The sequence below is a fragment of the Hipposideros armiger genome, unplaced genomic scaffold (genome assembly GCF_001890085.2).
Source record: "Hipposideros armiger isolate ML-2016 unplaced genomic scaffold, ASM189008v1 scaffold_842, whole genome shotgun sequence".
Taxonomy (NCBI): Eukaryota; Metazoa; Chordata; class Mammalia; order Chiroptera; family Hipposideridae; genus Hipposideros; species Hipposideros armiger.
In genome coordinates, this window is record NW_017732192.1 from 171300 (window position 1) to 195446 (window position 24147).

Here is a 24147-nt window from a genome sequence, read left to right on the forward strand (position 1 = left end):
GGCTGCCTCTGAGTTTGGGCAATTATGAATGAAGCTGCAATAAATATCCATGTAGAGATTTTTGTGTGGACATAAGTTTTTAGCTCCTTTGGGCAAATGCCAAGGAGCATGACTGCTGGCTAAGAATGTGTTTATTTTTGAAAGAAACAGACAAATTGTCTTCTAAGGTGGCTGTACTAATTTGCATTCCCATCAGCAGTGAGGGTTCTGTAGGTTCACATCCTCAACAGCATTTGGTGGTGTCGGTGTTTTGGATTTGGCTATTCTAATAGGTGTTTGGTGATATCTCATTGTTTTAATTTCCATTTCCCTGATAACACATGACGGGAACATCTTTTCATATGCTTATTTGCAATTTGTGTATCTTCTCTGGTGAGGTGTCAAGGTCTTTGGCACACTTTTTAATCAGCTGTTTGTTGTCTTATTGTTGAGTTTTAAGAGTTCTTTATAGATTTGGGGTAACAGCCCTTTTATCATGTGTCTTTTGCAAATATTTTTTCCCAATGTAGCTTGTCTTTCATTTTTTTAGACTTTCACTGATTTTTATATTAGATTTTGGACCTTTTTATTAATGATTTGTAGAAGTTCTTTATGTATTAAGAAAATTAGCTCTTTGTCAGTTATACGTATTGCAAATATTTTTTCTCAGTTTGCCACTTGGGTTTAATGTTAATACTTTTCCTGAGCAAATTTTCTTTTCTTAAAAAAAACTATGATTGAATATATCAATCTTTTCTTGTATGTTCTCTGCAATCAGTGATCTAAAGTGTCCTTCCTTATTTTAAGACTTTAAATATTCTATCTTCTTGTATTTAAAAATATAACATTTTAAGTATTGAACAACACCTGAACTTGTTTTAGTATAACAATTGACAAATGGATATTTTTTTAAAATTTCTTTACATGGCAAAGCAATTGCCCCTTATATATAAAAAAAAATTTTCCTTAAAATTAATTTGAAGAGAATGTGGTGAAGGAAATGCTCCTTCACCACTAGAAACATATTTCAAGGTTCTGGGGATCTTTTTTTTTGGTGCTATTCTGTTTGACTTGATTATCCATGCACTAACATAAAATTTTTATGATTATTATTATTCTTGGAATATAATACATTTGATTTTCTTATGACATTAGTCTTTTTACTTTTGTTTTTCATAATTTTCCTGGCTTTTATTATATACTTATGTTTCCCTTGGTATTTTTATAGGCACAATATAGGAATAATTGGTAAATTTACTAGATGTTCTAGACAGGCACATGGTTACTTTTTTACTTCTCCATGTTTGGAATTATGTGAAGAACTTTTGCAATTCGTTTTTTTTCCATTTTTTTTTTTACCATGGTAAATGGGATATTTTAATCTTTTTTTTCCCATCATAACGTTGAGCTAATTGTTGTTTGCATCTAGGGAATATATTGATCTTGGGATATTATCTTTATGTCCATTCACCCTATTGAATTACTTTATTGTTTATAATGTGTTTTCAATTGATTATCTTGAATTTTCCATAACATTTTTTTAAAATCTTAATTTTGCCACCTACTTTCCAATTTTCATTTCTTTCTCCTTTCAATGACATTGACTAGTACTTACAGATCAATGTTAACTAACAGTGATCATAATGTGTTGTCCTGTCTTATTTTTTACTTTAAAGAGAATACTTCTAGTGTTTCAGAATTGAATACTGTTCTGGCACTCATTATGGTGTCTCTTGGTCTATCTCTCTCTATCAAAATTGTTCTGTTATACATCAGTTCTTCCATCAGGACATTATTTCAGCCTCTTCTAGCACAAATTTGGCCCTTTGCAATTTCAATCCGAGGATTAAAGTCTTCCTCGATTTCAGGAAAGTCGTCTATTTTATCTTTGTGGTTTTTTTTTTTTGTCTGTTCTATTTCTTCTGGTGCTATCTTCAGTAATACCAGAATTTCATATAGTGATCACCTTTGTTTCCATATCCATCATCTTTTTGAAAAGCTACAGAGAACTTGGTGGTCTGAAACTGTTCTCTACATCGTTGACTCTTCTTACCACAGAATATTTTCCACTTTTTGTTTCTTCTAACGTGAATTTCATTTCTTTTCTTGTTTTATAATTCTCCTCTATTTCTTCTGTGAGCTCTACCAAATCACTTTTAAGCTCATTCAGCTTTCTTAACTCTTCTTTGAATACAGAAATTCTTTCTGGTTTGGTTCAATTAAAACAAACAAACATATTTCCTATACTATCTTTGGTTTCTTGTAGAACTCTTTGCCCATACTTTCATACCAACACTTGGCCTGGGGTAATACTCTATTTAAGCCAGGCTGAAACTCACTGGTTCACAGGGAAGCTCCCTGGGCACATGGTGTGTATGTAGTGACTTAGAATTTGTTTTCACTGGTCATCAAAACTTTAAGCTTCAGTCCATCAACATGATAATCCTTTTTTGGCAGCAATGGCATCATGAGTTTCCTTGTTCAGTCCTGTCTATTATGTCATTATGTTTGAAAACGAAACTCAAAGGTGCTTCAGCAGCCCTTTCGCTAACATAGACCATGCCGCACTAAGGTGGGGTCACCGGCTTGGCCCCTCAGAAAGTTCAGGCTACTCAGAGATTCTGAGCTCCTGAAAGCTGCGAAGACATCATGCTGCTGTGAGTTTCCTCTCTCAGTTACCTTTAATTTTACCATGTTCTCCAAATCTTCTCTGTGAATTGTGATTTGGGACTGTGACTGCTTCCTAGTATCATAAAAGAATGGACTTTTCATTTGTGTTTTTCATTCTTATAGATTTCAGTCTGTTTGAAAGCAGAGAGCAGGACAGATGTGTTATCTTTAACTGGGAAGCTATATTCCCCAATATGCTTAGGTTTATTTAGCCAAATTCATTTAGTTATTGTAATAAGATTTTTTAGCCTTATTAAATGATTTTTTATTCTCTTAAATGACAAAATTGTTTCTGAATTTGACATAAGATTAAACACTTTAAATTTAATCACCAAGTAGGTAATCTGTGCCCTGTGCTTTGATGGTGTTATCCATTTACTCGTCATTTCATTAGCTTCACTGATACGGCATAATGTTTGAGCAAAATTTACGTCAAAATTCCTGATTTTTGTCTCTTTTTAACTAAGACTTTAACTGTCCTAATCGTATGCGTTTATCCATCTATAGTGTTATAATTCTTAAATAAGAGAAATATAAATAACCAATTTGTTTAAAATAATATATAATCTACACCCAGATAAGTTACAACATACACGCAACTATTTGGTTGTTTTGGACCTTCAATTAATCAGGGGTTCAATTCATTAATTATGTAAATGTCTACCCACTAAGTCTATAGCATGGAAGCTGATCCCACAGAGTAGGATTTGTCCTGTCAGGCTATTGTGGCTGTTGAGACCACCCTTTGGGTGTGCTGTTTGTGGGGCTAATTGGATAGTGCACTACTGTGGTCTGAAGCTAACCTCCAGGTGTGCTGGTTCCAGGGGCATCTTGGAAGGGGCCCTCATGCAGGCCAAGGTCAATCGCCGTCTGTGACCAGCCCAGGGCCACCTGCTAGGAGTTAGAAAGCAATCTGTGGTTGGTTGCTGCCTGTGCTGGACCTGGAGGCAGGTGAGAGAGGCCGCACCGTGAACCGAGGTTGGCTGCCACCAGCAGCAAGCCTGGTACAGCTCAGCACAGGGGCCCAGGCAGCCTGAGGCCTGACGTCAACTGTCAGCTACCTGTAACGCTGAGTCACTGAAAGGTGGTATGCAAGTTGGGTGAGGCGGGGTTCCAGGTAGTCACCAGGATGGAGTGAGAGGGCTTCCCAGGTTAATGCAGATTCAAGTTTGGTGCGAGTGCTGAGCCTGGGGCCCCTCACACACACAAAAAAAAAAGTCAGAGTACAGTGAGGCCAGGTGCTACCTGCATTAGCCTGCAGACCCCTGAGAGTTGTCCAAGAAAGATGGCAGCACAGGATGGGGCTGATTGTCTGCCACAGAAAGTGCCTCCGGCAGTGTGCAAGCCAAGGCTGGTTGTTTACTGCTGAAAGAGCCTCCTGCAGTGTATGGGGAGGGGCTGGCTGCCCAGGTTCTGAAAGTATCTCCTGTGGTATGCAAATTGGGTGGGGCAGGGTCCCCTGCAGCCACCAGAATGTGGTGAGTGGAGTTTACCAGGCCAATGCAGTTTCATATTTGGCGGTGTCAGAGAGGGCTCAACATAGGAAAGATGGTGCCCACCTTTAGGCTACACAGGAGGAATGGTGGCTATCTCTCTAGCCCTTGCCTGAAGCCACACAACTGTCTTTCCCTGTATCTCTGGTGCCTCTCAAGTTGCCGCCCTCCACCAGGTCTCAGGGTGAATGCCTGCGAGTGAGTCTGTGCACAGGCCCTTTAAAAGGATCCTGCATTCCCAGCAGCCTTCCGTCCCTCCCAGACAGTCAGAATCCCCACTGATTTTCACCATCAGATGTTGTCAGGGCTGCTCTTCCCATCACTGGAACTCGAGGCTGGGGAGCCCAGCGTGGGGTTGGGGGCCCTAGCTTCTTGGGGGAACCTTCATAGCCTGGACATCCCTCCCAATGCTTAACTACCACACGTGGGTGTGAGCCAACCCATTTTGTGCCTCTGCCACTCCCACTAGTCTCTATGATGCCTCTTCTTAACATTCTTCATTATAGGAGTACCGTTCTCCAGGTTGATTATTTGATTATTCTACAATTTCGTTGTAATTTTAATGTGGTCAGGGGAGACAGCAAGCAGAATTTACCTACCCCATCACCCTGCCAGGTACCCACAACTATTCATTTTATTGGAATAGTTAGATATGGTATTTCTAACAGAATATAAGCACCTAAAAATGATCTAAAGATTTGAAAATATATTTGCTTATTTCAAACAGCTGGATGGCTATATTAGGCTCCGTGCAGTAGTAGGTACTATCCTAATTACACTTTTAATTGAGTAGTCAACATTAAATTAAATGTCTACAGTATGTTAACCCAGTGACAGCAGGAGACAACTCAAGTTGCCTTGGAGGCTCAATCAATTACTTGGTGGGAGTCAAGTAACTAATATAACTGTAATTCTTCAGGAAAGGAGATCAAGAAATCAGCAGAATAAGTATAGTCAGAAAAGAATAAAACAGGGATTGAACTGAATACTGAATCATGATACTGAATCAGAGGTGAACACACATGCACACTTAAGGAATTGTAGGGAGCCTGGAGAATGAGGGCAGGAGAACAAGCTGTCATTAGCAAGACCAGGCATGTAGTCGAACTGGTGATACCAGAATGGAGAAAGAGTAAATTACTGTGTGGCTGAGAGAAAATATAACGTTTAAGTCCAAAAAGGGGAGGGAGTAGCAAATACCCTAAAAGAGAGCAACCAGAACAATGCTGTACTGAGAGAAATTATTATCTTCTACAGGTAAGTCAAGTGCTTGCTTACTTATTTATGTAAACTCTATCCTGCACTAAAAATGCTTGAAATAAACTTTCAAGATCTGTAGATAGCAAAATCCCTAGACAAGAATGAGTGAAGAAAACAATGAGGGCGAGAAAAACATGAAGCCAGTGGGGTGCGTTAGTGAACAAACGTGCATGTCACACAGTCCTATTCATGTCCCCAACAGCCAAAGGCAACAGGAAAATGTGATCTGCTACAAGATTTCTGGAGGCCATAAAGCAAACAATCCAGCTGCTCACCAGGAGCGCATGGGTTGACACTTCAGTGAAATTTATCTTACGTGTTTTAATTAAGACAACAGGCATGTGATGGAGTAGATGACATTTTCAATGTCATTTCTACAATATATATGATATAGAATTCTGAGTGATGTTACCATAATTTCTCTGAGTTCAGTCCAAATCATAACTGCATAAATATTTCAGAAAAAAAGCAATTATGCAAATGATCCACATAAGCCACTCCCAGATGGTCTGGTTTATCCAAGAGCAACATTTAGAATATCCACAGAACATCATATCCTTTAGATAATCCTCAGTGAATCCTCAATAAATAATTTCACAACAAATAAATCACACATGAGAAAGTCTTTCATGATATAGTCATTATTTACCCAGAGATAATTTGACAAATAATTTCTGTCTAGACAATGCAGCCAATTAATTACATGTTTTCTAAAACTAGGCAACTCGTGATTAAATGCCATCTACTTACCTTAATTTCTACTGGTTCCTTTTCTTCTCTGGGAAGAGTTATTCCATTTTATAAAACATGAAAGAGAATTATTTTTAGGTATAGCTCCCTGGGTTGTTATTTAGATTTTATTTATAGGGTAATTTAGAAAAAGCTATCAACTTGGAGAGATTACAAGTATGCCTTATTCTTAGTAAAATAAGTACCTGAATTCAAAATCCAAAAACTCCAGCCTCTCAGTAAGTTTTTTTTGTTTCTTTCCATTATAGGTGGAAACAGCACTGTGACCTAAAGAAGCAGTATCCCCTCACAGAGAATCACTCATGCTCTAGGTTTTGACAGGAAAATTGAAATTAACCTGACTGGTACAGTGCCTAAACATGAGCGAAGCAGAAATGCCAGGAAACCCACAAAATTTAAATGCCTTAAAGTGGAAAATGTTATCCTTGGGGGTACTGCCTACTAGGTTGTGAGCATATGGATTCCAGGGTTTCGTACAGCATGTCTTAAATACTCGTTAACTCATGGTCTTGACAGGGAGACATGAGTAGTTAATGGTAATAAAATGTTACCTCAGGTTAGCAGCTTTCCCCGTCTTGTTCACACAGGTAACTTCTCTAGTCTGATATCCAATCTGGATGTCCCAGTATTTGTTCTCTTGTCGGTTCTGTCTGTTTCTGTTTCTCCTCTTCTTAATAAGCTCCGGGGCCTCCGGATCCCTCACTCCTTTTCCTCGGTCCTTCTCCCGTTCTTTATTCTTCCCACGCCTCCTTGCTTGCCTCACCTGTCTTGAGTGGGGCACCGAGCACGTGCTCCAGGGCCCGACGTGCAAGCTATACATGCTCTCTTCCACTTCACATGGACTGGACTGGCACACCTGGAACTCCGTCAGGTTTGGACAGCCAGAGCCTCCAAACTGGGGGGGCGCCACCACATGCCGAGTCCGGTGCTGGAGCCCACTGCCACAAGTCTTGGAGCATTCTGACCAGGCCGAAAACTCAGACACGATGCAGTCTTGCTGGCAGGGGATGAGGCAGGCCTGCTCCAGGAGAGGCTTGGGCTCAAAGTACTCACAAATGATGTCCTCTGCAGGGATGTCTTTCTCTTTCTGGATGCATGTAATCTCTCTCACCTGAATACCTTCTTCCCCCTTGACGCACTCAAGGGGTTTCTCCAGGCTCTTTGAAATCACGGGCTGACACTGATTCCACGCTCCCAGCCTCCAGTCGTACAACTCTTTGTGCCAATCACAAACTTTGAAACAATTTTGCTGGTTACTGGGTCTCTCGGCCTGCTTACAGTTCGTATGTAATGTTGTCCATCCTTCCACATGAGCACACCACACAGCCCGGGTCTGAATGCCTCCTGGACCACATTCATCGCCCATGCATCGGCCCCACGGACCTAAAAACGACACAAGAGTTAACAGTGCTACTGGAAGGACGCTAAAAGTTACTTTACGTTCCAGAAAGGCATTTCAAGTTCTAGTACATTAACTTCCCTGAAGTGTTACAAAGTAGGTCTTTGCACATGACTTGGAAAAGTAATGATTTGCATTAGTATTGCAAAAAGGGAACTGTGTCACAGAGTCTATATAAGGTAACTGCTGGGACCATTTGGCTCTGGGTCCTTTGGGGATTATTAAAAGCTTGCTTCTATTCATTTCCTTAATTTTAGGTTGTTAGAGAAGCCACGGTCATAAAGGACATCAGAAATTAGTCCCAATGAAAACCCATTACTCCTACCTCATAACCATCAACTCCATTTCAGAAACCGGCAGAGAAAATGGACCTGTGTGAAGAATGTGGTCTCCTGCAGGCCTGTCTTTTCCCGAGCAATAAAGTTTTGTAGAACATGCTCTCTTCTGCCTCATTGTCTACTGCTATACACCGTGACTGCGAGAGCCTAGTTACATACGTGTGTGTTGACAGAAAGTGGTTACTGTCTGTTAACCAAAGCTGGGAAGTGAAAGTCTTCATTTAAGCACATTTTACCTTTAAATTTACCCTGCCCCCAATTCATTTTTTTCTCATCTCCACAGTGAAGTACAAAAATGGACAATAGAATTTAAATTTAACTAAAAGACTTGCAATTTTATGAACATTGAAGGGTTATTTGGAGTTTTATTAATTTATTCATTTCCTAGACATCAACTATTTGGTATTATAGAGCTGTCTTATGGAATACTGAAGTCAGTGGCTTTAGTATGAAATGTGGGCCTTTTACCTTTGAATCCTCCTTAGCATAGATTGAAACCTTTTTATGTTTGCATATATATATATATATATATATATATATATATATATGTATATGCTTTTTTTTAAGGTACATAATAGGATTTTCATTGCTCTAACAGGCAAATCTCAATTGATAAAATTGAGGATTATATGATTTTGGAATTTTAAAGAAACACAATGGTCATATAATTATAGGATTTTCAAAATGTGCTCCATGAAACTTGAGAAATTCTTGAATGTAGTCTCGAGCCATCTTCAATAGGTTGCGTGGGAAGGTGAGGGCAGCATTTAGGGTTGGACTGTAGGGTTCCCCAACCTCACCCCACTGCTCTCGCCCCTCATTGCTGCTTCTGTAAGAAAAGTTGCATTGTTTTTTACTTTGTACATGTTGAGATTTTCCATAAGATTTTGTCTGACAAAAGGCTTCTATTGCTGAAAGATGAAAACCACTAAACCAGACCAATAAATTTACTGTGTGGATGAAAATAACAGGTAACAAGAAGGGGAAGTGATTGCCAAGTTCGTATTTTGAATGCATAACAAACGTCACCGTGGATTTCGGATTCCAGTTCTGACTTTTTAGTTTCATGATTTACCCTAGGTTTTAAAGCTCATGACTTAAGATACTCTTATATAAGTTGATTAATCTACAAAGAATGAGATACAAAGAATGTGTTTTCATATTTAATTTAAACATTTAATTTTGTTTAACTAGCAAGATGCTTACAATTTGATAATAACTCCATTACAAATGAAATAATGGAGTTGTAAATAGAAAAGGGATTGACTGAGAATATTTTGCTAACTAATCATTATTTTGTGAAAATAAGTGTTGGATATTTGGCATACCCATATCATTATTTTGTGAAGTTTATATGTGAAGAGTTATGAGGGAGTTAAAATACATTTAGGGAAACAGCCTTTCCAGAGGGCTGATGTCAAAACTTTGTGAGCTAAGAAAGTCTGTAAGTTTGTTACATCTGTCCATGTGCAATACCTGATGTTTTAATCTTATTTTTAATGTGTCAAAGGGAAATACATATTTCTTAATCTGTTCATGCTCTCTTGCAGATTTTGTAAATATTAAGTTTGGGCATCACAGAACCTAGGACCATTCTCAATAAGGGAACATAGTAATACATATAAAACTTTAGAATTAATTCCACACATATCTTTGGTATTTATTCCTTTTCCCCACTGTGCTTGAACAAAACAGTAATCTTTATTTCCCACCGTAACAGGATATGAAGATATGTTTATGTTGGACCACTAAGTTAAGAGTAATGGCTATATGCCATACATGTAAATTACAAAATGAACTCAGAGTCTAAATCTCAGGTATAATTCCTGACAACTTCTTGATATGTTGTTGTTTTCCAATCTTTGCTATGAATTATGAAATCAGGCTGATGAATTAGATTAGGACTATTAAGAAGTTAGTTTTTCATCTTCAAAGTAAAAACAAAAAAATTTTATGACAAATTATAAATTTGGCAGCTAAAAATATTTAATTGTACTCTTCAGATAGGTTGCACTGCTATCAATTGGTATGCTTTAATTGATGACAATTAATATTTTATTACATAAATCTGAATATACAAAATATGAATTGACTTCAAGTCTGCATGTTATTGCTGACTAAGGAAAGCATACATACCAAAAACAAAACCCCAAAACTATGAGCAAAATCTATACAACACTAGTGAACTATTAAGTTTGAAGATTACGCTAAGTAAGAACTGGTGAAGATATGAAACTTTTATAAACCAAATTTAGCAAACACTCTAGGCTTACTTTTAAGTTTATTTAAAAATAAAAGTGAAAGATGGTTACTTTGAAAAGGACTTATGGTTTACTGACATCAAATTAAGGAGAGTTCCGTTCTTTCTCTCAGAACAGTCTGCATGTTTCTCACACCATGCTTATTGCAATTTCATTTAGTTTACTGAATGACTGTTTGCCAAACATCTGTTTATCACATTAGGCTGACTCTGTGGCCCCTTCAGGAGAGAACTTTGCCTTTCTTCTGTAATATTTCATTTATTCATGTCTTTTCATTGTCCTGGCTGGCTTTTGATAGAACTTCCTTAATTATTCTGTTCAGAAAAGAGGGAATTTAGTTTGTAGATCTCAGTATCCAAGGCATTGCATGGTTGATGCCAAGGCATGCAGAAAGAAAGAAACTGAATTCAAGAAAACGTCTACATTATTCCATATACAAAGATAATGAGTAAGCATTTCTGAAGTTTACTTAGATAACTAGGAAACACATACATTCTAAGTACAAATACAATTCAAATTCCACTCCAAACATGTTATCATAGATTCCTATTAGCCAGCTACTCATAGATAACACTGTTGGATTTATTTTATTCCCTATATATTTACATTGAGAACCAGAAGATTGGATATCCTGAGAAAATTCCATAGAGATCTATAAAAATACAGACGGTACTAAAGAAAGATAAAATGTATGAGGACACCAGCGAAAGCAGAGGTGGCAAAATAGTCACAAGGGAACCTCAAGAAAACTCATGCATTTTACAGGCTTTAAATGCTGGCTTATCTTTTCATTGCACCTTGGGTCCTACACATGTGTCCAATTAACAGACCTCTTGAAATATCAGATCTTTACCACAGTACACCGATGAAGGGCTGTCTACTTCTTTCCTCCAAGCAATCTTAAAATAATCACACATTGAACAGAAAGGAGGCCATATCTAAAATTGCTCTTGACAGCTAAGAATTGTTAGCCCATTTAGCGACCATGTTTCAAGGAGTCCAAATGTTGCAAAGGGCAATTTGAAAGCACAATCTGCAAACTCTATCAAGGACAACATGAAATCATCTCCCAAGCACACTAAGAGACTGTGATATTGAACTCATAAGTCTGTATAAATATTAAATTGTAGCCTCACATTTTATATTACAAAGAGTGGGAAGTGGCGGTGTTGGAAAGGTAGCATATGTGTGTGTGTGTGTGGGGGGGGAGATGTTTCCTTTTTAACAAGAACAGAAAAATTTTCATTAGTTTGAACTTGCTTCATTTATTATTCTTGTTCATGATTACATAAAGGAAACTTGGAATCTAATTGTGTAAAACAAAGGACAGGCAGCTTTCTACTTAAGGCCTTGGGTAATATCCCTTTATGAATGGAAATGTATTCCTGCATACAGATTTGTAGGATTGTGTTCATTCAGTGTCATGCAAAACACTTCTAGGATGTAGGTCAATAAATATATGTAGAACACTTAGCTTGACAGATTTTATGTAAATCAAGAAAAATACTGGATGTCTTATTCCACTAAAAAGAAGTTAAAGCAACTGTTTACATACCCAAAATATTTATGTAATTGACAGGCTCATAATAGAAATATTTTCACTTGGAACTGATGCAAAATTATGCAAAATTGTTACAATTTTAAACGGGAGCCCTTTGGCTTAGCTTTCCATAGGTTAATGCATTAAATAGAATTGTTAACTTTCCAAAAATGTTGCTTAAAAACGATTGTGCTTATTCCTGCTAAAGAGGGTTTTATAACATGCCCATTCTCTTCATGTCATTCAAAATTCACTCTTTATTGCAGCCTATAAAAGACAGGCCTTTTAAATTTAAAATTAGCATTTTGCTCACCACATTCAACACTGACTTCTTCTAATGCTACTTTTTATATGTCAAGGGTATAAGAACAATATAAAGTTGAGTCTGTAAAGTCCACGTTATTGACAGGTGGCTGGCAACTGCTCCAAAGAGCCTTATAAAAGATAAACACTATAAAAGGAGCATGAAAAAATTATGCAAACTACTTTCTGTTCTTGTTTGCTATAAAACTCTCAGATGAGCCAGTTTCTTGTTAGACTAACTATGATTGCATCTTTCAGATGACACAGTGCATTTTCCCTCCTGGATCTGGTTAAGGAACAGCGCGTTCTGGTTTGCCGAGAATGAGAAGGGCGCAAGCAGTTTAAGAACACACTAAATTCTGTCTCTTGAATGCTGCATCATATACTATTTAAAATTCATCATTCACCGAATTAAAATAATTCTATTTGTTTTTACACAAGTAAATCAGTATAGAAAAAAAATTAGAAATCACTGCTAATAGGAAATAAAATTCCTCATCAATCCCATAAACTAGAGGTAAGCAGTCTCCATATTTTGCTGTTATCCTATTAGGCAATTACAATACACATTTATATAAATTTGAGATTGCGCTCTAAATTGTTTTGTAATCTGCTTTTTTACTTTACAATATGCTATAAAAACAATTCAATTTCAATAGATGTGTGTGGGGGGGGGCTCAGATACACACACACACACACACACACACAGATTGAACCTACTAGAATGTTACTTAATCTCATTTGCTCTTCATATTGACACGATTAGGTCTATACTATGGTTGCATAGTGTGTTGTGTAAATTTACCCTGATTTATCTAATTGATGATGTATTTGTGAAAATTTACATCTTTTTTTCTAGTTGTTTACAATATTATAAAAAATGCTACAATGAACATCCATTGTTATACACTGGTCAAGAAGTTTAGTCAAACATTTTGCAAATTTTAAAGCTTTTGATATAGACAGTATTGCAAAAATGCCCACCAAAACATACCAGGTTGCACAACCACCAGCAATTTATTAGTATATATTTTTTCCTCATATGCACAGACTGTTATTTGTGTAGGCTTGGGCTTCTACTGGGGGAATCTCGTGCTTAATTCTTCACAAGATCCATCCTTTGGCCTTTTGGGCTCTAAAGATAGTCTATTCCTTTAAATCTAATCCTTTGTGTACTGTGGTCTCCAGGAAGACCTCAAAGCTTCTGAAGAATTGATAATATTCTTCTCTTTTTTCAGCACTAAAACACAATTCTTGCCTATTTTGTACACATTCGGTCATTTCAAAGGATTTTTGCTCTGGACAGAAGAGGCAAACTTGTGGAGTTATGTGTGTGTCTTGAAATAGTCTCATAGATTATTTGAGTTTCCTGGCACACTGTGCCATTTAATATAAAACTAATTAATTTAATTATAAATATGCACTCTGTCTAGGAAACCCCTTTGTAGATTTGTGAACACAAAAACAATTAACATTTGAATATTTAAAAATAGTTTAAATTTTTTTTAAAGAAAAACAAAAGGGCAGCTCAGAGCTTTTTGACTTGAGTTTTAATTTAATGAAATTTAATTTAAAATATAATTCTCAAATGACAAGTCACTTTAGTAGATAAGGACAGATCACTGTGAAGTCAAGCTGAGCTTTCATCTTCAAAAAGTAATTAAACTTTAAGAGAAATTATGTTAAGAATATCAAATTAAATGTACAAAATTAGGACAAGCTCTTTAAATCTGATGAGACAATGAATGAGGAATCAGTGACTATGATAGCTGATTTTACAGTAGCCAAACACAGTAATCAATTTTCAGGCCATATCATGTTTGATTTCTCTTAAGAAAATTACTTACCCTGTTTGGATCCTGGTTTCTCCCATTTGCAAAATGTAATATAATATAAAACATGTCATTAACTTCTATCGTCTCATAACACTATCTGAACCATAAGCTAAGTATCAATATTATGAAGTATGGGGGTACAAAAAATTAATTTCCTCCCACCTTCTAAGTTATTCTAGCTGGGCTAATAATCATGTTCACATGAGGCAAATGAATAGGAAAAAACGTCCAAAATTTATTACAGTTGTACATTTGGGGGCGCCATAAGATATGGGACCAAAGACTCATTGGACAGTCGAGGCTTGTACGCTATTTTGCACAAAGAACAAAGAGGGCATGGGTCAGGGATTTCAAAGGGAAATTAGGTAGTTTACAAATAGATGAGAAAGAGCAAATGTATGGTAAACAAGTTAAATTTCGTGCTGCACAACTCACAGACAGTAGGACACAGAGGGGAATCTAGCAAACAGATTTTTGCTTGGATCCTCCCTGTTTGCACATTTAATTCATATATGCTAAGATGAATATGCTAAGGTTCCCTTTCTGATGTACATATTATCTCTTAGGACACCATAGTAAGTCAGTATCTGGTGTGTGTGTGTGTGTGTGTGTGTGTGTGTGTGTGTGTGTGTGTATGTGTGTGGTGTGTGTGTGCAAGAGAGAGAGAGAGAGAGGTGCTTTTTCTTTTTCCCTAAAGGTAAGTAATTCTCTGCTGCAGAAAGCAAGGCCTTGATTCTAAGCCCTAGATGTCTATGATGCAACTATATTAGGGCTAGTCAGAGATTCCACATAGCCATTTTAACGATGAGAAACCTGTGTAATAACATCGGGTCTTCTGGGCCGTTATGACCTGAGTAGCTGAGCAGCTTGCACCTGCCTGGACCTGCTTGGGAGGTCTCTACTGTAGGATCCAGTCTTTCATGTCAAGCAATAAATAGATGGTGGCGATATTTTCAAGTGTGATGCATGCTGCTTTCAGAATGCAAACAGGCTATGGTAGCTAGCCTCCAAGATAGTCCCAGTGGTCCCTGCTTCTTGGTATTCATGCCTTTCTACAGTTTCCTCTAACACCGTGTAGAGTTGACCTGTGAAACTACTAGGATATTGTAGAAATATTGGTATGTAATGTACAAGTCTGAGTTCAAAAAATATACTGTGACTTCTGACTTTGCCCTCTCTTGGTTAATTCATTCTGGAAGAAATCAGCTGTGATGTCATGAGGATATTCAAGCAGCCCTTTGAAAAGGGACTGAGATCTCCTGCCAACAGCCATGTGAAGTGACCCATGGTCTCCTTGGAAGCAGGTCCTTCAGCACCAGTCAAGCCTTCAGATGGCTGCAGGCATGGCCAACATCTTCACCATAGCTTCCTGAGAGACCTTGAGTCAGAACTACCCAGCTAAGCTGCCTCCAAATTTCTGATACACAGAAAACGTGAGATAATAAGTATTTATTGGTTATAATATGCTACATTTTGAGGTAAATTGTTATATAGCAATAGATACCCAACACAGTACCTGGAAAACAATGTCGCCATAACCAAAAGTCTAAAATATGTCAATGGCCTGCCTGAACTGGGCAGTGGGCAGAAGCTGGAAGGACAATGAGGAAAGTCTTCGTAAAGGCCAAAGGTGTTCTGAAAAGACTGTTAGAAGAAACCTAATGATGGCTGCCAGCTAGTAAGGGCTTAGAAAGCAGTAGGAGAACGTTGCTGGAAACTAGAAAAAGGGGATTCTTGTTATATCATGGCAGAAAGTTTAACAATACTGTTACCTACGGTAATGTGTAAAATATAAAATAAACCTAACGAACTGGATGATTTAGCTAAGATTTCCAATCCGAATGTTGAGGGTGCCAGCTGTTTTTTCTTATTAGGGTATTTTGAATATTTGCCACTTCTTACTCACCAAATCTAGCCAGCACATGTCATGAATACAGCGGACCAGTGTGATGTTCTGAGATTGTCAAGACAACCAAGGTCCCTGCTGACTATACAAGGAAGAAGTTCATTTGGCCCGGGGGTGAGGGAGTAAATGTGTCTGGCTGTACTTTCTCCAGTGAAAGCAAACAGTTTTTGATCCTTTTTACTAATGGAAATGGAGAAAAAAATACTTTTGCTAGAGTAGTATGTGCATACCAAGTGCCAAACACTGTGTTGATTTGTTCTAGTTTAGATACCATCTCTTTTATGACAGCTGCAGTGGTACCTAACACTTGGTTATGTTTACAGCAGCTTGCTGTCCTCTTCCCTGATCCATCCAGTTTTTACTTTGTTCAGGGACAATACCTGAATATGATGTAGATGAGTTCTCCTGCATCTTTTGAATGCTTGATGTGGCACTAATTTTGGAATTCCTCCGAGGATGTGATGTTAGAGGATAACACAAAATACTTCACTTCCTATTTATAATTCATCTTAATCTATCAAAAAGTTAGTCTTAGTAACTCTCGGTAGTAAGCTACCATATGTCAGCCGAGAAGATGAGAAAGCAAAGCATTTATCCACTTGCCCTCATTCTCCACTGGTCAAGAGTAAACCCATGATCATTATCATGAACTCCCTCACAATTTCAAGGTGTGCATGAGTGAGTGCTGCGTGGATTTTTATAGGTGTCTTGCGCTTTCATGTCAGAGGAGCTCTGGGAAAGCAGGCTGCTTAGGCAGCGGTACTTTGTAGTCAGTTTGCACCTGTGTGAATCTGGTTAAACCTGTACAAAACTGGGAGTCACAGGAGTGGCTGGAGGTGAAGGTGGAGCCAAGGGAACCTGATATGACACATTAATGGCATCACATGCCTAGCAACTGGTGAAGGTTTTTGTTTGGGTTTGGGTTTCTTCTAAAAATGTCAAACTGAAGGCATCTATTTTTCTATGAACAATATGCCTTTGGGATACAATTGCTAAAGGCTGAAGATGTTTGAATTTTTATCACATTTATTTCTTCATTCGACAGATATTTAGTGTGAGCCTACAATGTGCTAGTGCTATGATAGGCAAGCAAAATAGATATGTTTTGAGATAGAAAGCACTACAAAAGGTATCCAAATATCCATTAATGGATAGACAGATACACAAAGTGTGGTATATACATTAATATTATTCAGCCTTAAAAAAAGAATGAAATTCTGATACATGCTACAACATGGATGAGCCTTGAAAGCGAGATTAGCTAGACACAAAAGAACAAGTATCATATGATACTTATATGAAGTACCTAGCATACCCAGATTCACAGAAACAGGAGTTGGAATGTTACCAGGGGCTCAGGTGTGTGTCTGGGGGCGTGGGCGAGAAGCTATTGTTTGGTGGGGTCAGAGTTTCAGTTTGGGAAGATGAAAAAGTTCTGGAGATAGATGCTGGTGCTAGTTGCACATCAATGTGAATATACTCAGCACCACTGAATTGTTCACTTGAAAATGGTAATGGCAATTTTTTTGTTATATATATTTATCACAACAAAAAATAACACTAAAACAAATTTTAGCTAACACGTTTTATGTTCACATCTATAATCCTCTGAAACAAAGGGGACCTTTCTGGATATAGCAACATGATGCCGAGGTTCTAGGAAGTTACTGCAAAATTCAAAGGCTTGGAGAATTCTTAACTTTCTTAGACCTAGAAGCAATTTATTTGAGGCCTTCAAGCAAAAAGGGGAAGGCCAATTATAGATTTGATAGACTTTTCTTTGTATTATTAAACACTAAGAAAATAAAAAAGAAAGAGTATCTCAGAGATGCCACCATTATCATCTTAGTCATAGTGTCTAGCATGTTAAATAAGTAGTCTCATTAGAAATAATATAATCAATGTTCTTCTGCTGATGATGTTATACTGTTAACTGTATACCTCAATAATTACAACATAGTTTTAGCCAATAATTTGAGATTGTGCACACAATGAAAAATAAAACTGAAGTGGTAGTACCACCTTTTGATATCTGTGCTGTTTTTATTACACATCTAAAACATATATTATTCTATGATTCTTTAGGCATTTTTTACCCACATTCTGGTTAAAAAATGCATACATATCTGTTTTTTTAATAAAGCTCATTTTCAGGTGCAGAAGATATTTTAGTATTCCCTTGCATACAATAAACCACTCCTGTAAAACATGACCCAAGTAGATTTTCCCCCTAACGTTGTAACAATTAATAAACTCAGAAGAAAAAAAAGACCACATTAATTCCTTCATTTCTGGCACTGGGGCAGGGCTGCCTTCATTACAAGCAATTATTAAGGATGCTGATAAATTTAGTTTTTATTTTCTTTCTTAAATAGTCTACTGCTCTACACTTAAGAAACCGAGAATTATGACTTCTTTCCAAGAGACTGTAAAACCTTCCTTCATGGTAACTTTAATCAATGACCATATGTGTTGCTGTATATTTTTATAATCTCCATATACTCTCTATCGCATGAAATGCTGTAATTTTATAGAGTCAGAAAAGTAAGCGACTCAAGTATCTGAAACAGTAGATTATTTCCAACACACTAATTGGTATGTATATGGATATTAATGTAAAAGACATAAATACACTTTTAAATACAAATGATTTTTGCTACTAAAATACTTGACCTGAAAGTAAACACTTCATCTGAAGCCAAGTAAATCCTTCCAAACTCCATGTATTTAAGGAACTTCAGTGTATGGTTTAGGGTAGTATATTGTAACATTAGTGACTTGGAAATATCTAGTAGGCCTTAAATTATTATTTCCATAATGAGTAAAAGTTAAGTAAATTTTGTAAAATTAAGCATGAGCTCAAAATTATAAGATGCTAGAAAAAATAATCAGTAGGTAATCAGTAAAAGATTTGACTAAATGCTTCAATTTCTCAAAAGTGAATTGAGACATATCTTAATTTTTCAGTAGTATCTTTCCAATTTTGATGATAAAATGTAACCCACACACATACACAGATTTCTTAAGGATTAGATTATTTCATCACTTTTTTTCATATAGTAGTTTTAGCTTGGAAGATATGGCATATGTAAGAAAGCACTAAATTAAGTTATAAAATGCAAAGCCATGATTGTGTTTGATCAATATTGAGTATTTCTAATTCTGATGAAAAGATATGCCCTCTATTAATAAAATCAGATCACTGGTTTTATGTTTAAAGAAATATCACCAATAAAGCAGTGTTGAAGATGCACATAATTTTGTTAAATTGTTCTTTAATTAAATTATGGACACTCTATCTTTAACTAAGAAAATTTTCTTTTAGCCTGAAATATTAAGATCTATACAAAATTAGGAAGGTGGAAATGAACATCCATTTTTTTATTTTTGTTTCCATGCATATTTGTTTTGTATTTGAGTATAAATGTCTCCTTGTGTATTCGATTTCTAAGGCTAACAAATTTCACAAGTATTAAATAGCCATAATTTTAAAATCATAATATTAATACCAATTTATGAGACCGATCTATACTTTAAGACACATGATTAGTCTTTGTGAAGACACATGTACATGTAATATTTCTTTTGCTTGATTAAAAATCACAGTAAGGCTGCATTTCTTAAACACATTATATATATATATATATATATATATATATATATATATATATATATCAACTGAATATTAACTCCGGGCATTAATACACACTGTTTCACTGAGTAATTGGTTCCAAGTGTATGATAGTATGAGAATCAACTAAGGCAGATGGTTAGATGAGGAGTAAGGGAGCTGACAGTTGCACATTCATGGAAATTGTGAAATGTAAAACTGAAGGACACTGTAGTGATAAATAGTGTAACATTTTACAGCCAAGGTCGTAAGACCATCAGAAGACGAATGCAGGCTGTACAGTCATCCAAACCAGGATCTGAACCCACATGTCCTGACTTCCGAGCTCAGTACTCTCACATTCTAACTTAGGAGACTTAATTCAGATAAATATCTCACAGTGGAACTCTGTTTCACAAACTCTACTTAGTACATTACCAAAATTTTCTTAGAATCCATAAAAAATTCACAGTCACAAACAAAAATTATCTCTATCTTAGAATCTGTGATTCGGAAGGATCCAGGAGATCCTGAAATACAACCTTTCTTAATCTGACATTCTTTCAGCCTCAGATGGAACACTTCTGGTGACAAAAGCTCATTTTTTAGCAAAGTTGCCCAAGCTTGATGGACAGTTTTACTTATTTACTATTTCTTTCCTGTATTCCTATAAAATCTTCCTCTCTAAGAATTCTATTCCAACCTCTTTCTGACAGCTTTTCAAGTATTTTAAAACTCCAGACTAAAGAATCTCTTTTTTTTTCTTATTTGTAATAAGACTTCTGGTCTTATCATTAGAATTGTTGCTTTTCTGTGGCACTGTCAGATGGTACAATAATATCATAAAGCAATTCAGAAACTAATAAAGAAAAAATAGAGTAGACAAATAAGTAAACTACCTGACCACATCCATATACCTTTTATTCTTATTAAGATACAGAATGCAAATAACCTCATATCCATTTCAATGTGATGAGTCTCACCCCATCTCTAAATACTGTGTTAACTCATCTCACACACATTCTGAATGAGGTTCAGACTTTCTTGATTTACACAATGCCGTGTAAGGAATTTACTCACAATGGCCATTCTTTTGGTAATTGCTTGGCTAACTAACTCAGCCCCACAAGGACAAAGGCACATGTTGAAAATTCTGTGCCTGAGTATCTGTTTCTACAATGAATCCTTACTCAGAGGCTGACTCAAGGAACTAGATGGCCGATTGGCCGTTTCACCCCCGGGCTCTTCCACATTACTTAATCAGCAACCTTCACTGACAAGGGTTCTTGAGACGCCATGTCTTCAGTTATCACTTCCCAAACCTTTGTTTCTCAGAAGGCTGTTATTCCACTACATAGTCAAAATTGATAACTTTTGGGTGATGTGTGAAGATAAATGCCCACAATATATGTTCATATGCTCTGACACGGAGTGTATACCATGCTATGAAAGAATTAGAATGATTACACAGCAAATGCTGTACACATCTATCTGCATCAATTTAGTATTCTTGTGGTGGAAAGAAATGAGAATTTAAATCAAAATTACACTCATAAATTAAATTCTCTTTATAGGGAGTAATGCCAGTGCTAAAAATGTTCTGAGCATTCTATACTGAGTGCTCATTATTTGCTGGAGTACATAGGGCAGAGGGGCCCGCAGACCACAGATGGTCTCCAGGCTAAATAGGACACAGCAGAGGGACAGAGGAAACCTGCATTTGAATTACCTATTCTGTGTTCCCTACCAGGATTCAATTTTAATTTTTTTTAAATTGTCTTATTGTGGTAAGAACACTTAACATGAAATCAACTCTAAATTTTTTTTAAGTGCACAATGCATTATTGTTGACTATAGGTGCAATGTTGTACAGTAGAGCTCTAGACCCTACTCATCTTGCTTACCTGAAACTTTATGCTCATTGGTTGGTAGCTCTCCATTTCTACCTCCCCCCAGGTCCTGACAACCACCATTCTACTCTATGCTTCTATGAGTTTGACTGTTTTAGATATCTCCATTGTACACCTCATTTTCTTTATGCATCCATCTGTTGATGGACATTCAGATTGTTTCTACATATTGGCTGTGGTGAATACTGCTGCCATTTCTCCAAAGAAGACATACAAATGGTCAACAGATATATGAAAAAAATGCTCACTGTCATTAATCATTGGGCAAATGCAACCAAAACCAGAATGAGATATCAAGCTCACACCTGTCAGGATGGCTATTGTCTAAAAAACAAAAGACAAGTGTTGGTGAGGATGTGGAGAAATTGGAACTCTTGCATACTGTTGGTGGGATTGTAGATTGGTTCAGCCACTATGGAAAGCAGTTCAGCAGCTCCTGAAAAAATTAAAACTAGAACTACCTTATGGTCCATCAATCCTACTTCTCAGTATTTATCCAAAAGAATGAAGATTAGGATCTCTAGGGTATATTAGTAGAATTTATATTTAATAATTATCTTTTGATGTATCCATCTTGGCTCTGGGATTTGGTTTAAAGCATCTGTTTTTCCTAAAACAAGTGTGCCAAGGTGTCTAATGACTTAATACCCATGACTCCATGCATACCAATATCTGGTTAATTGAAACATTCCATTCAATTTAATAAATATTATATATGCCTAGAATTTTAAACATCCAGATCTCTTTGCCAATCCAAGGAATCAGTCAGAATTACTTCTTTCCTCATTTTCTCATGGACTTCTTGAGTTGAAAAATACCTGAAATTAGGTGGAATTTTCTTTCACATTACTGAAAAGTCATTATTGGAAGAGTCAAGTAGTTTTTAATGTAGAAAAACAAGGATGAGCATTGTTGTATTCTTTTTAAAAATATGACAGAGAAAAACAAATTAACTATTGATTATTCACAACAAATTCTGAGGTAAGTTCTATGTGACCCAATTGGTAAAATTGCCATGTAAAGATATATGTACCCCTATCTTCTTTACAGCATTGTTCACGATGGCAAAGACATAGAAACAACTGATGTGTCCTTTGATTGATGATTGGATCAAGAAGATGGGTACACATATATAATGGAATATTACCCATAAGAAAAGATGAAACACTGCCATTTGTAACAACATGGATGAATCTTGAGATTATCATGCTAAGCAAAATAAGTCAGACAGAAAAAGTCAAGCGCCATATGACTTCACTCATATGTGGGATATAAAACTGAAAGCAACAATGAACAAGACAAACAAGCGAAAATTCCTAGATACAGACAACAGTTTAGTGGCTACCAGAGGGTAAGAGGGGAGAGGGGGGTAGACGAGGGAAAAGGGGGTCAAACATATGCTGATAGAAGGAGAACTTGCTCTGGGTGGTGAACACACAATGTGATATGTAGATGATGTATTATAGAAATGACAATTGAATTCTGCATAATTTTACTAACCAATGTCAACAAAATAAATTTAATAAATTTTTTTTTTAAAAACAAAAAAACAAAAAAAAACTGCCATGTAAATTTCACAGTGTTCTGTTGCCATTATTTTCAAGAGTAGGGATGAGGAGACATATACTTTAGCAATGCAGCCTTAATGATATGCTTGAAATCATAGCTCCCTGTCATATGTCATAAGTTAATATTTATTAACACATAAATAGTAGACTGAGTTTTGTGGATTCCAATCAGAAAGGAACAACAGGTGTACTGAGAACCTAAAGTAGGAAGGCATATTCTTATTTGGGAACTCAAAGTTTGATGGAATGGGATTTGAGTTGCAGGGGCAGAAATGCAAATCGTGGGACTTAAGTTTGGATAGGCGCAAGTATGGGAGCTGACAATTCCAGGAACAGGGAACAACACAAACAAAAACAGAAAATGCAGACCGTATATATAAATAGGATCACAGAACCCATAGATATGAAAAGAAAACGGAGCTTTGGGCCAGGTTGTGGAAGGCCTTGGAAACTTTCCTATAGATGAATCCTAGCATAATATACCTTATAATACCTTACTGTAAGTGAATCCTTATCTTCTTTCCAATAATCTGCTTTGATTGTGCTCACTCATTCTCTTCTCATGTAGGTTTAAGAGGGTTTCTCACATGATTTGTCACCCATGTTTTGACATATTGTTAAATTGCTTCTCTATTGTTTACCAAGTATTTTGTATTTGCAAACCTATTTCTCAAATAAGATTTTAAAGCACTCAGACGTAGGAGCTTTGTTATGTTCCTTTTGTAGTTCCCACTATAGAGCTAGACTGCCAATAAAAATTGATATGTGAGGGCCTGCCAAGTGGCGCGTTGGTTAAGAACTGGCTTGGGATGCCAGAGGGCCCCGGTTCGGATCCCACATATGAGGGCCAGTGACACTGCCCTCTACAGCTAAGATACTGAACAATAGCTCAACCTGGAGCTGGGCTGCCATGGGTCGCTGGCGACGGCATAGGCTGCAGTCCCCTGCTGCAGTGGGCTGCCATAAGCTACCATGTATAGCCAGTAGCCAGTGTGAGCGGCCAGCAGCCTCAGTGAGCGGCTGTCCAGAAGCCGGCGACTGATCTGCCTCGCCCGGGAAGAGCACAATGATGGTGCCAGCTTGGACCAGTGAAGCAACATTCTCCACAACTAGACTGAAGAACAAAACAACAGCAACTTGTCTGTTCCCCTTCCCCCAATTCCCCAGCACTGTTCCCCTCCCCCAATTCCCCAATAAAACCTTAAAAAAAATTGATATGTGAGTCCTTTCCAGAGTACACTTAAAATATAATTGATATTGCCTCTTAATAGACAGATACCTGGTGAGCTGTAAGCGGTAGCAGAAGATGGCTGTTTCTAGAAAGC

The 24147-nt window shown here is 36.9% G+C and overlaps 1 protein-coding gene across 1 annotated transcript in view; it reads right to left on the reverse strand.

The window, feature by feature from the left end:
* The window catches only part of LOC109374599 (thrombospondin type-1 domain-containing protein 7A), a gene marked incomplete at its 3' end in the record, with an annotated part of 587092 nt that overhangs the window by 169408 nt on the left and 393537 nt on the right, over positions 1 to 24147 (reverse strand). The window contains exon 3 of the mRNA XM_019629338.1: positions 6704 to 7535. Coding sequence (XP_019484883.1) covers positions 6704 to 7535 — 832 coding nt within the window. The remainder of the gene's footprint in view (positions 1 to 6703; positions 7536 to 24147) is intronic.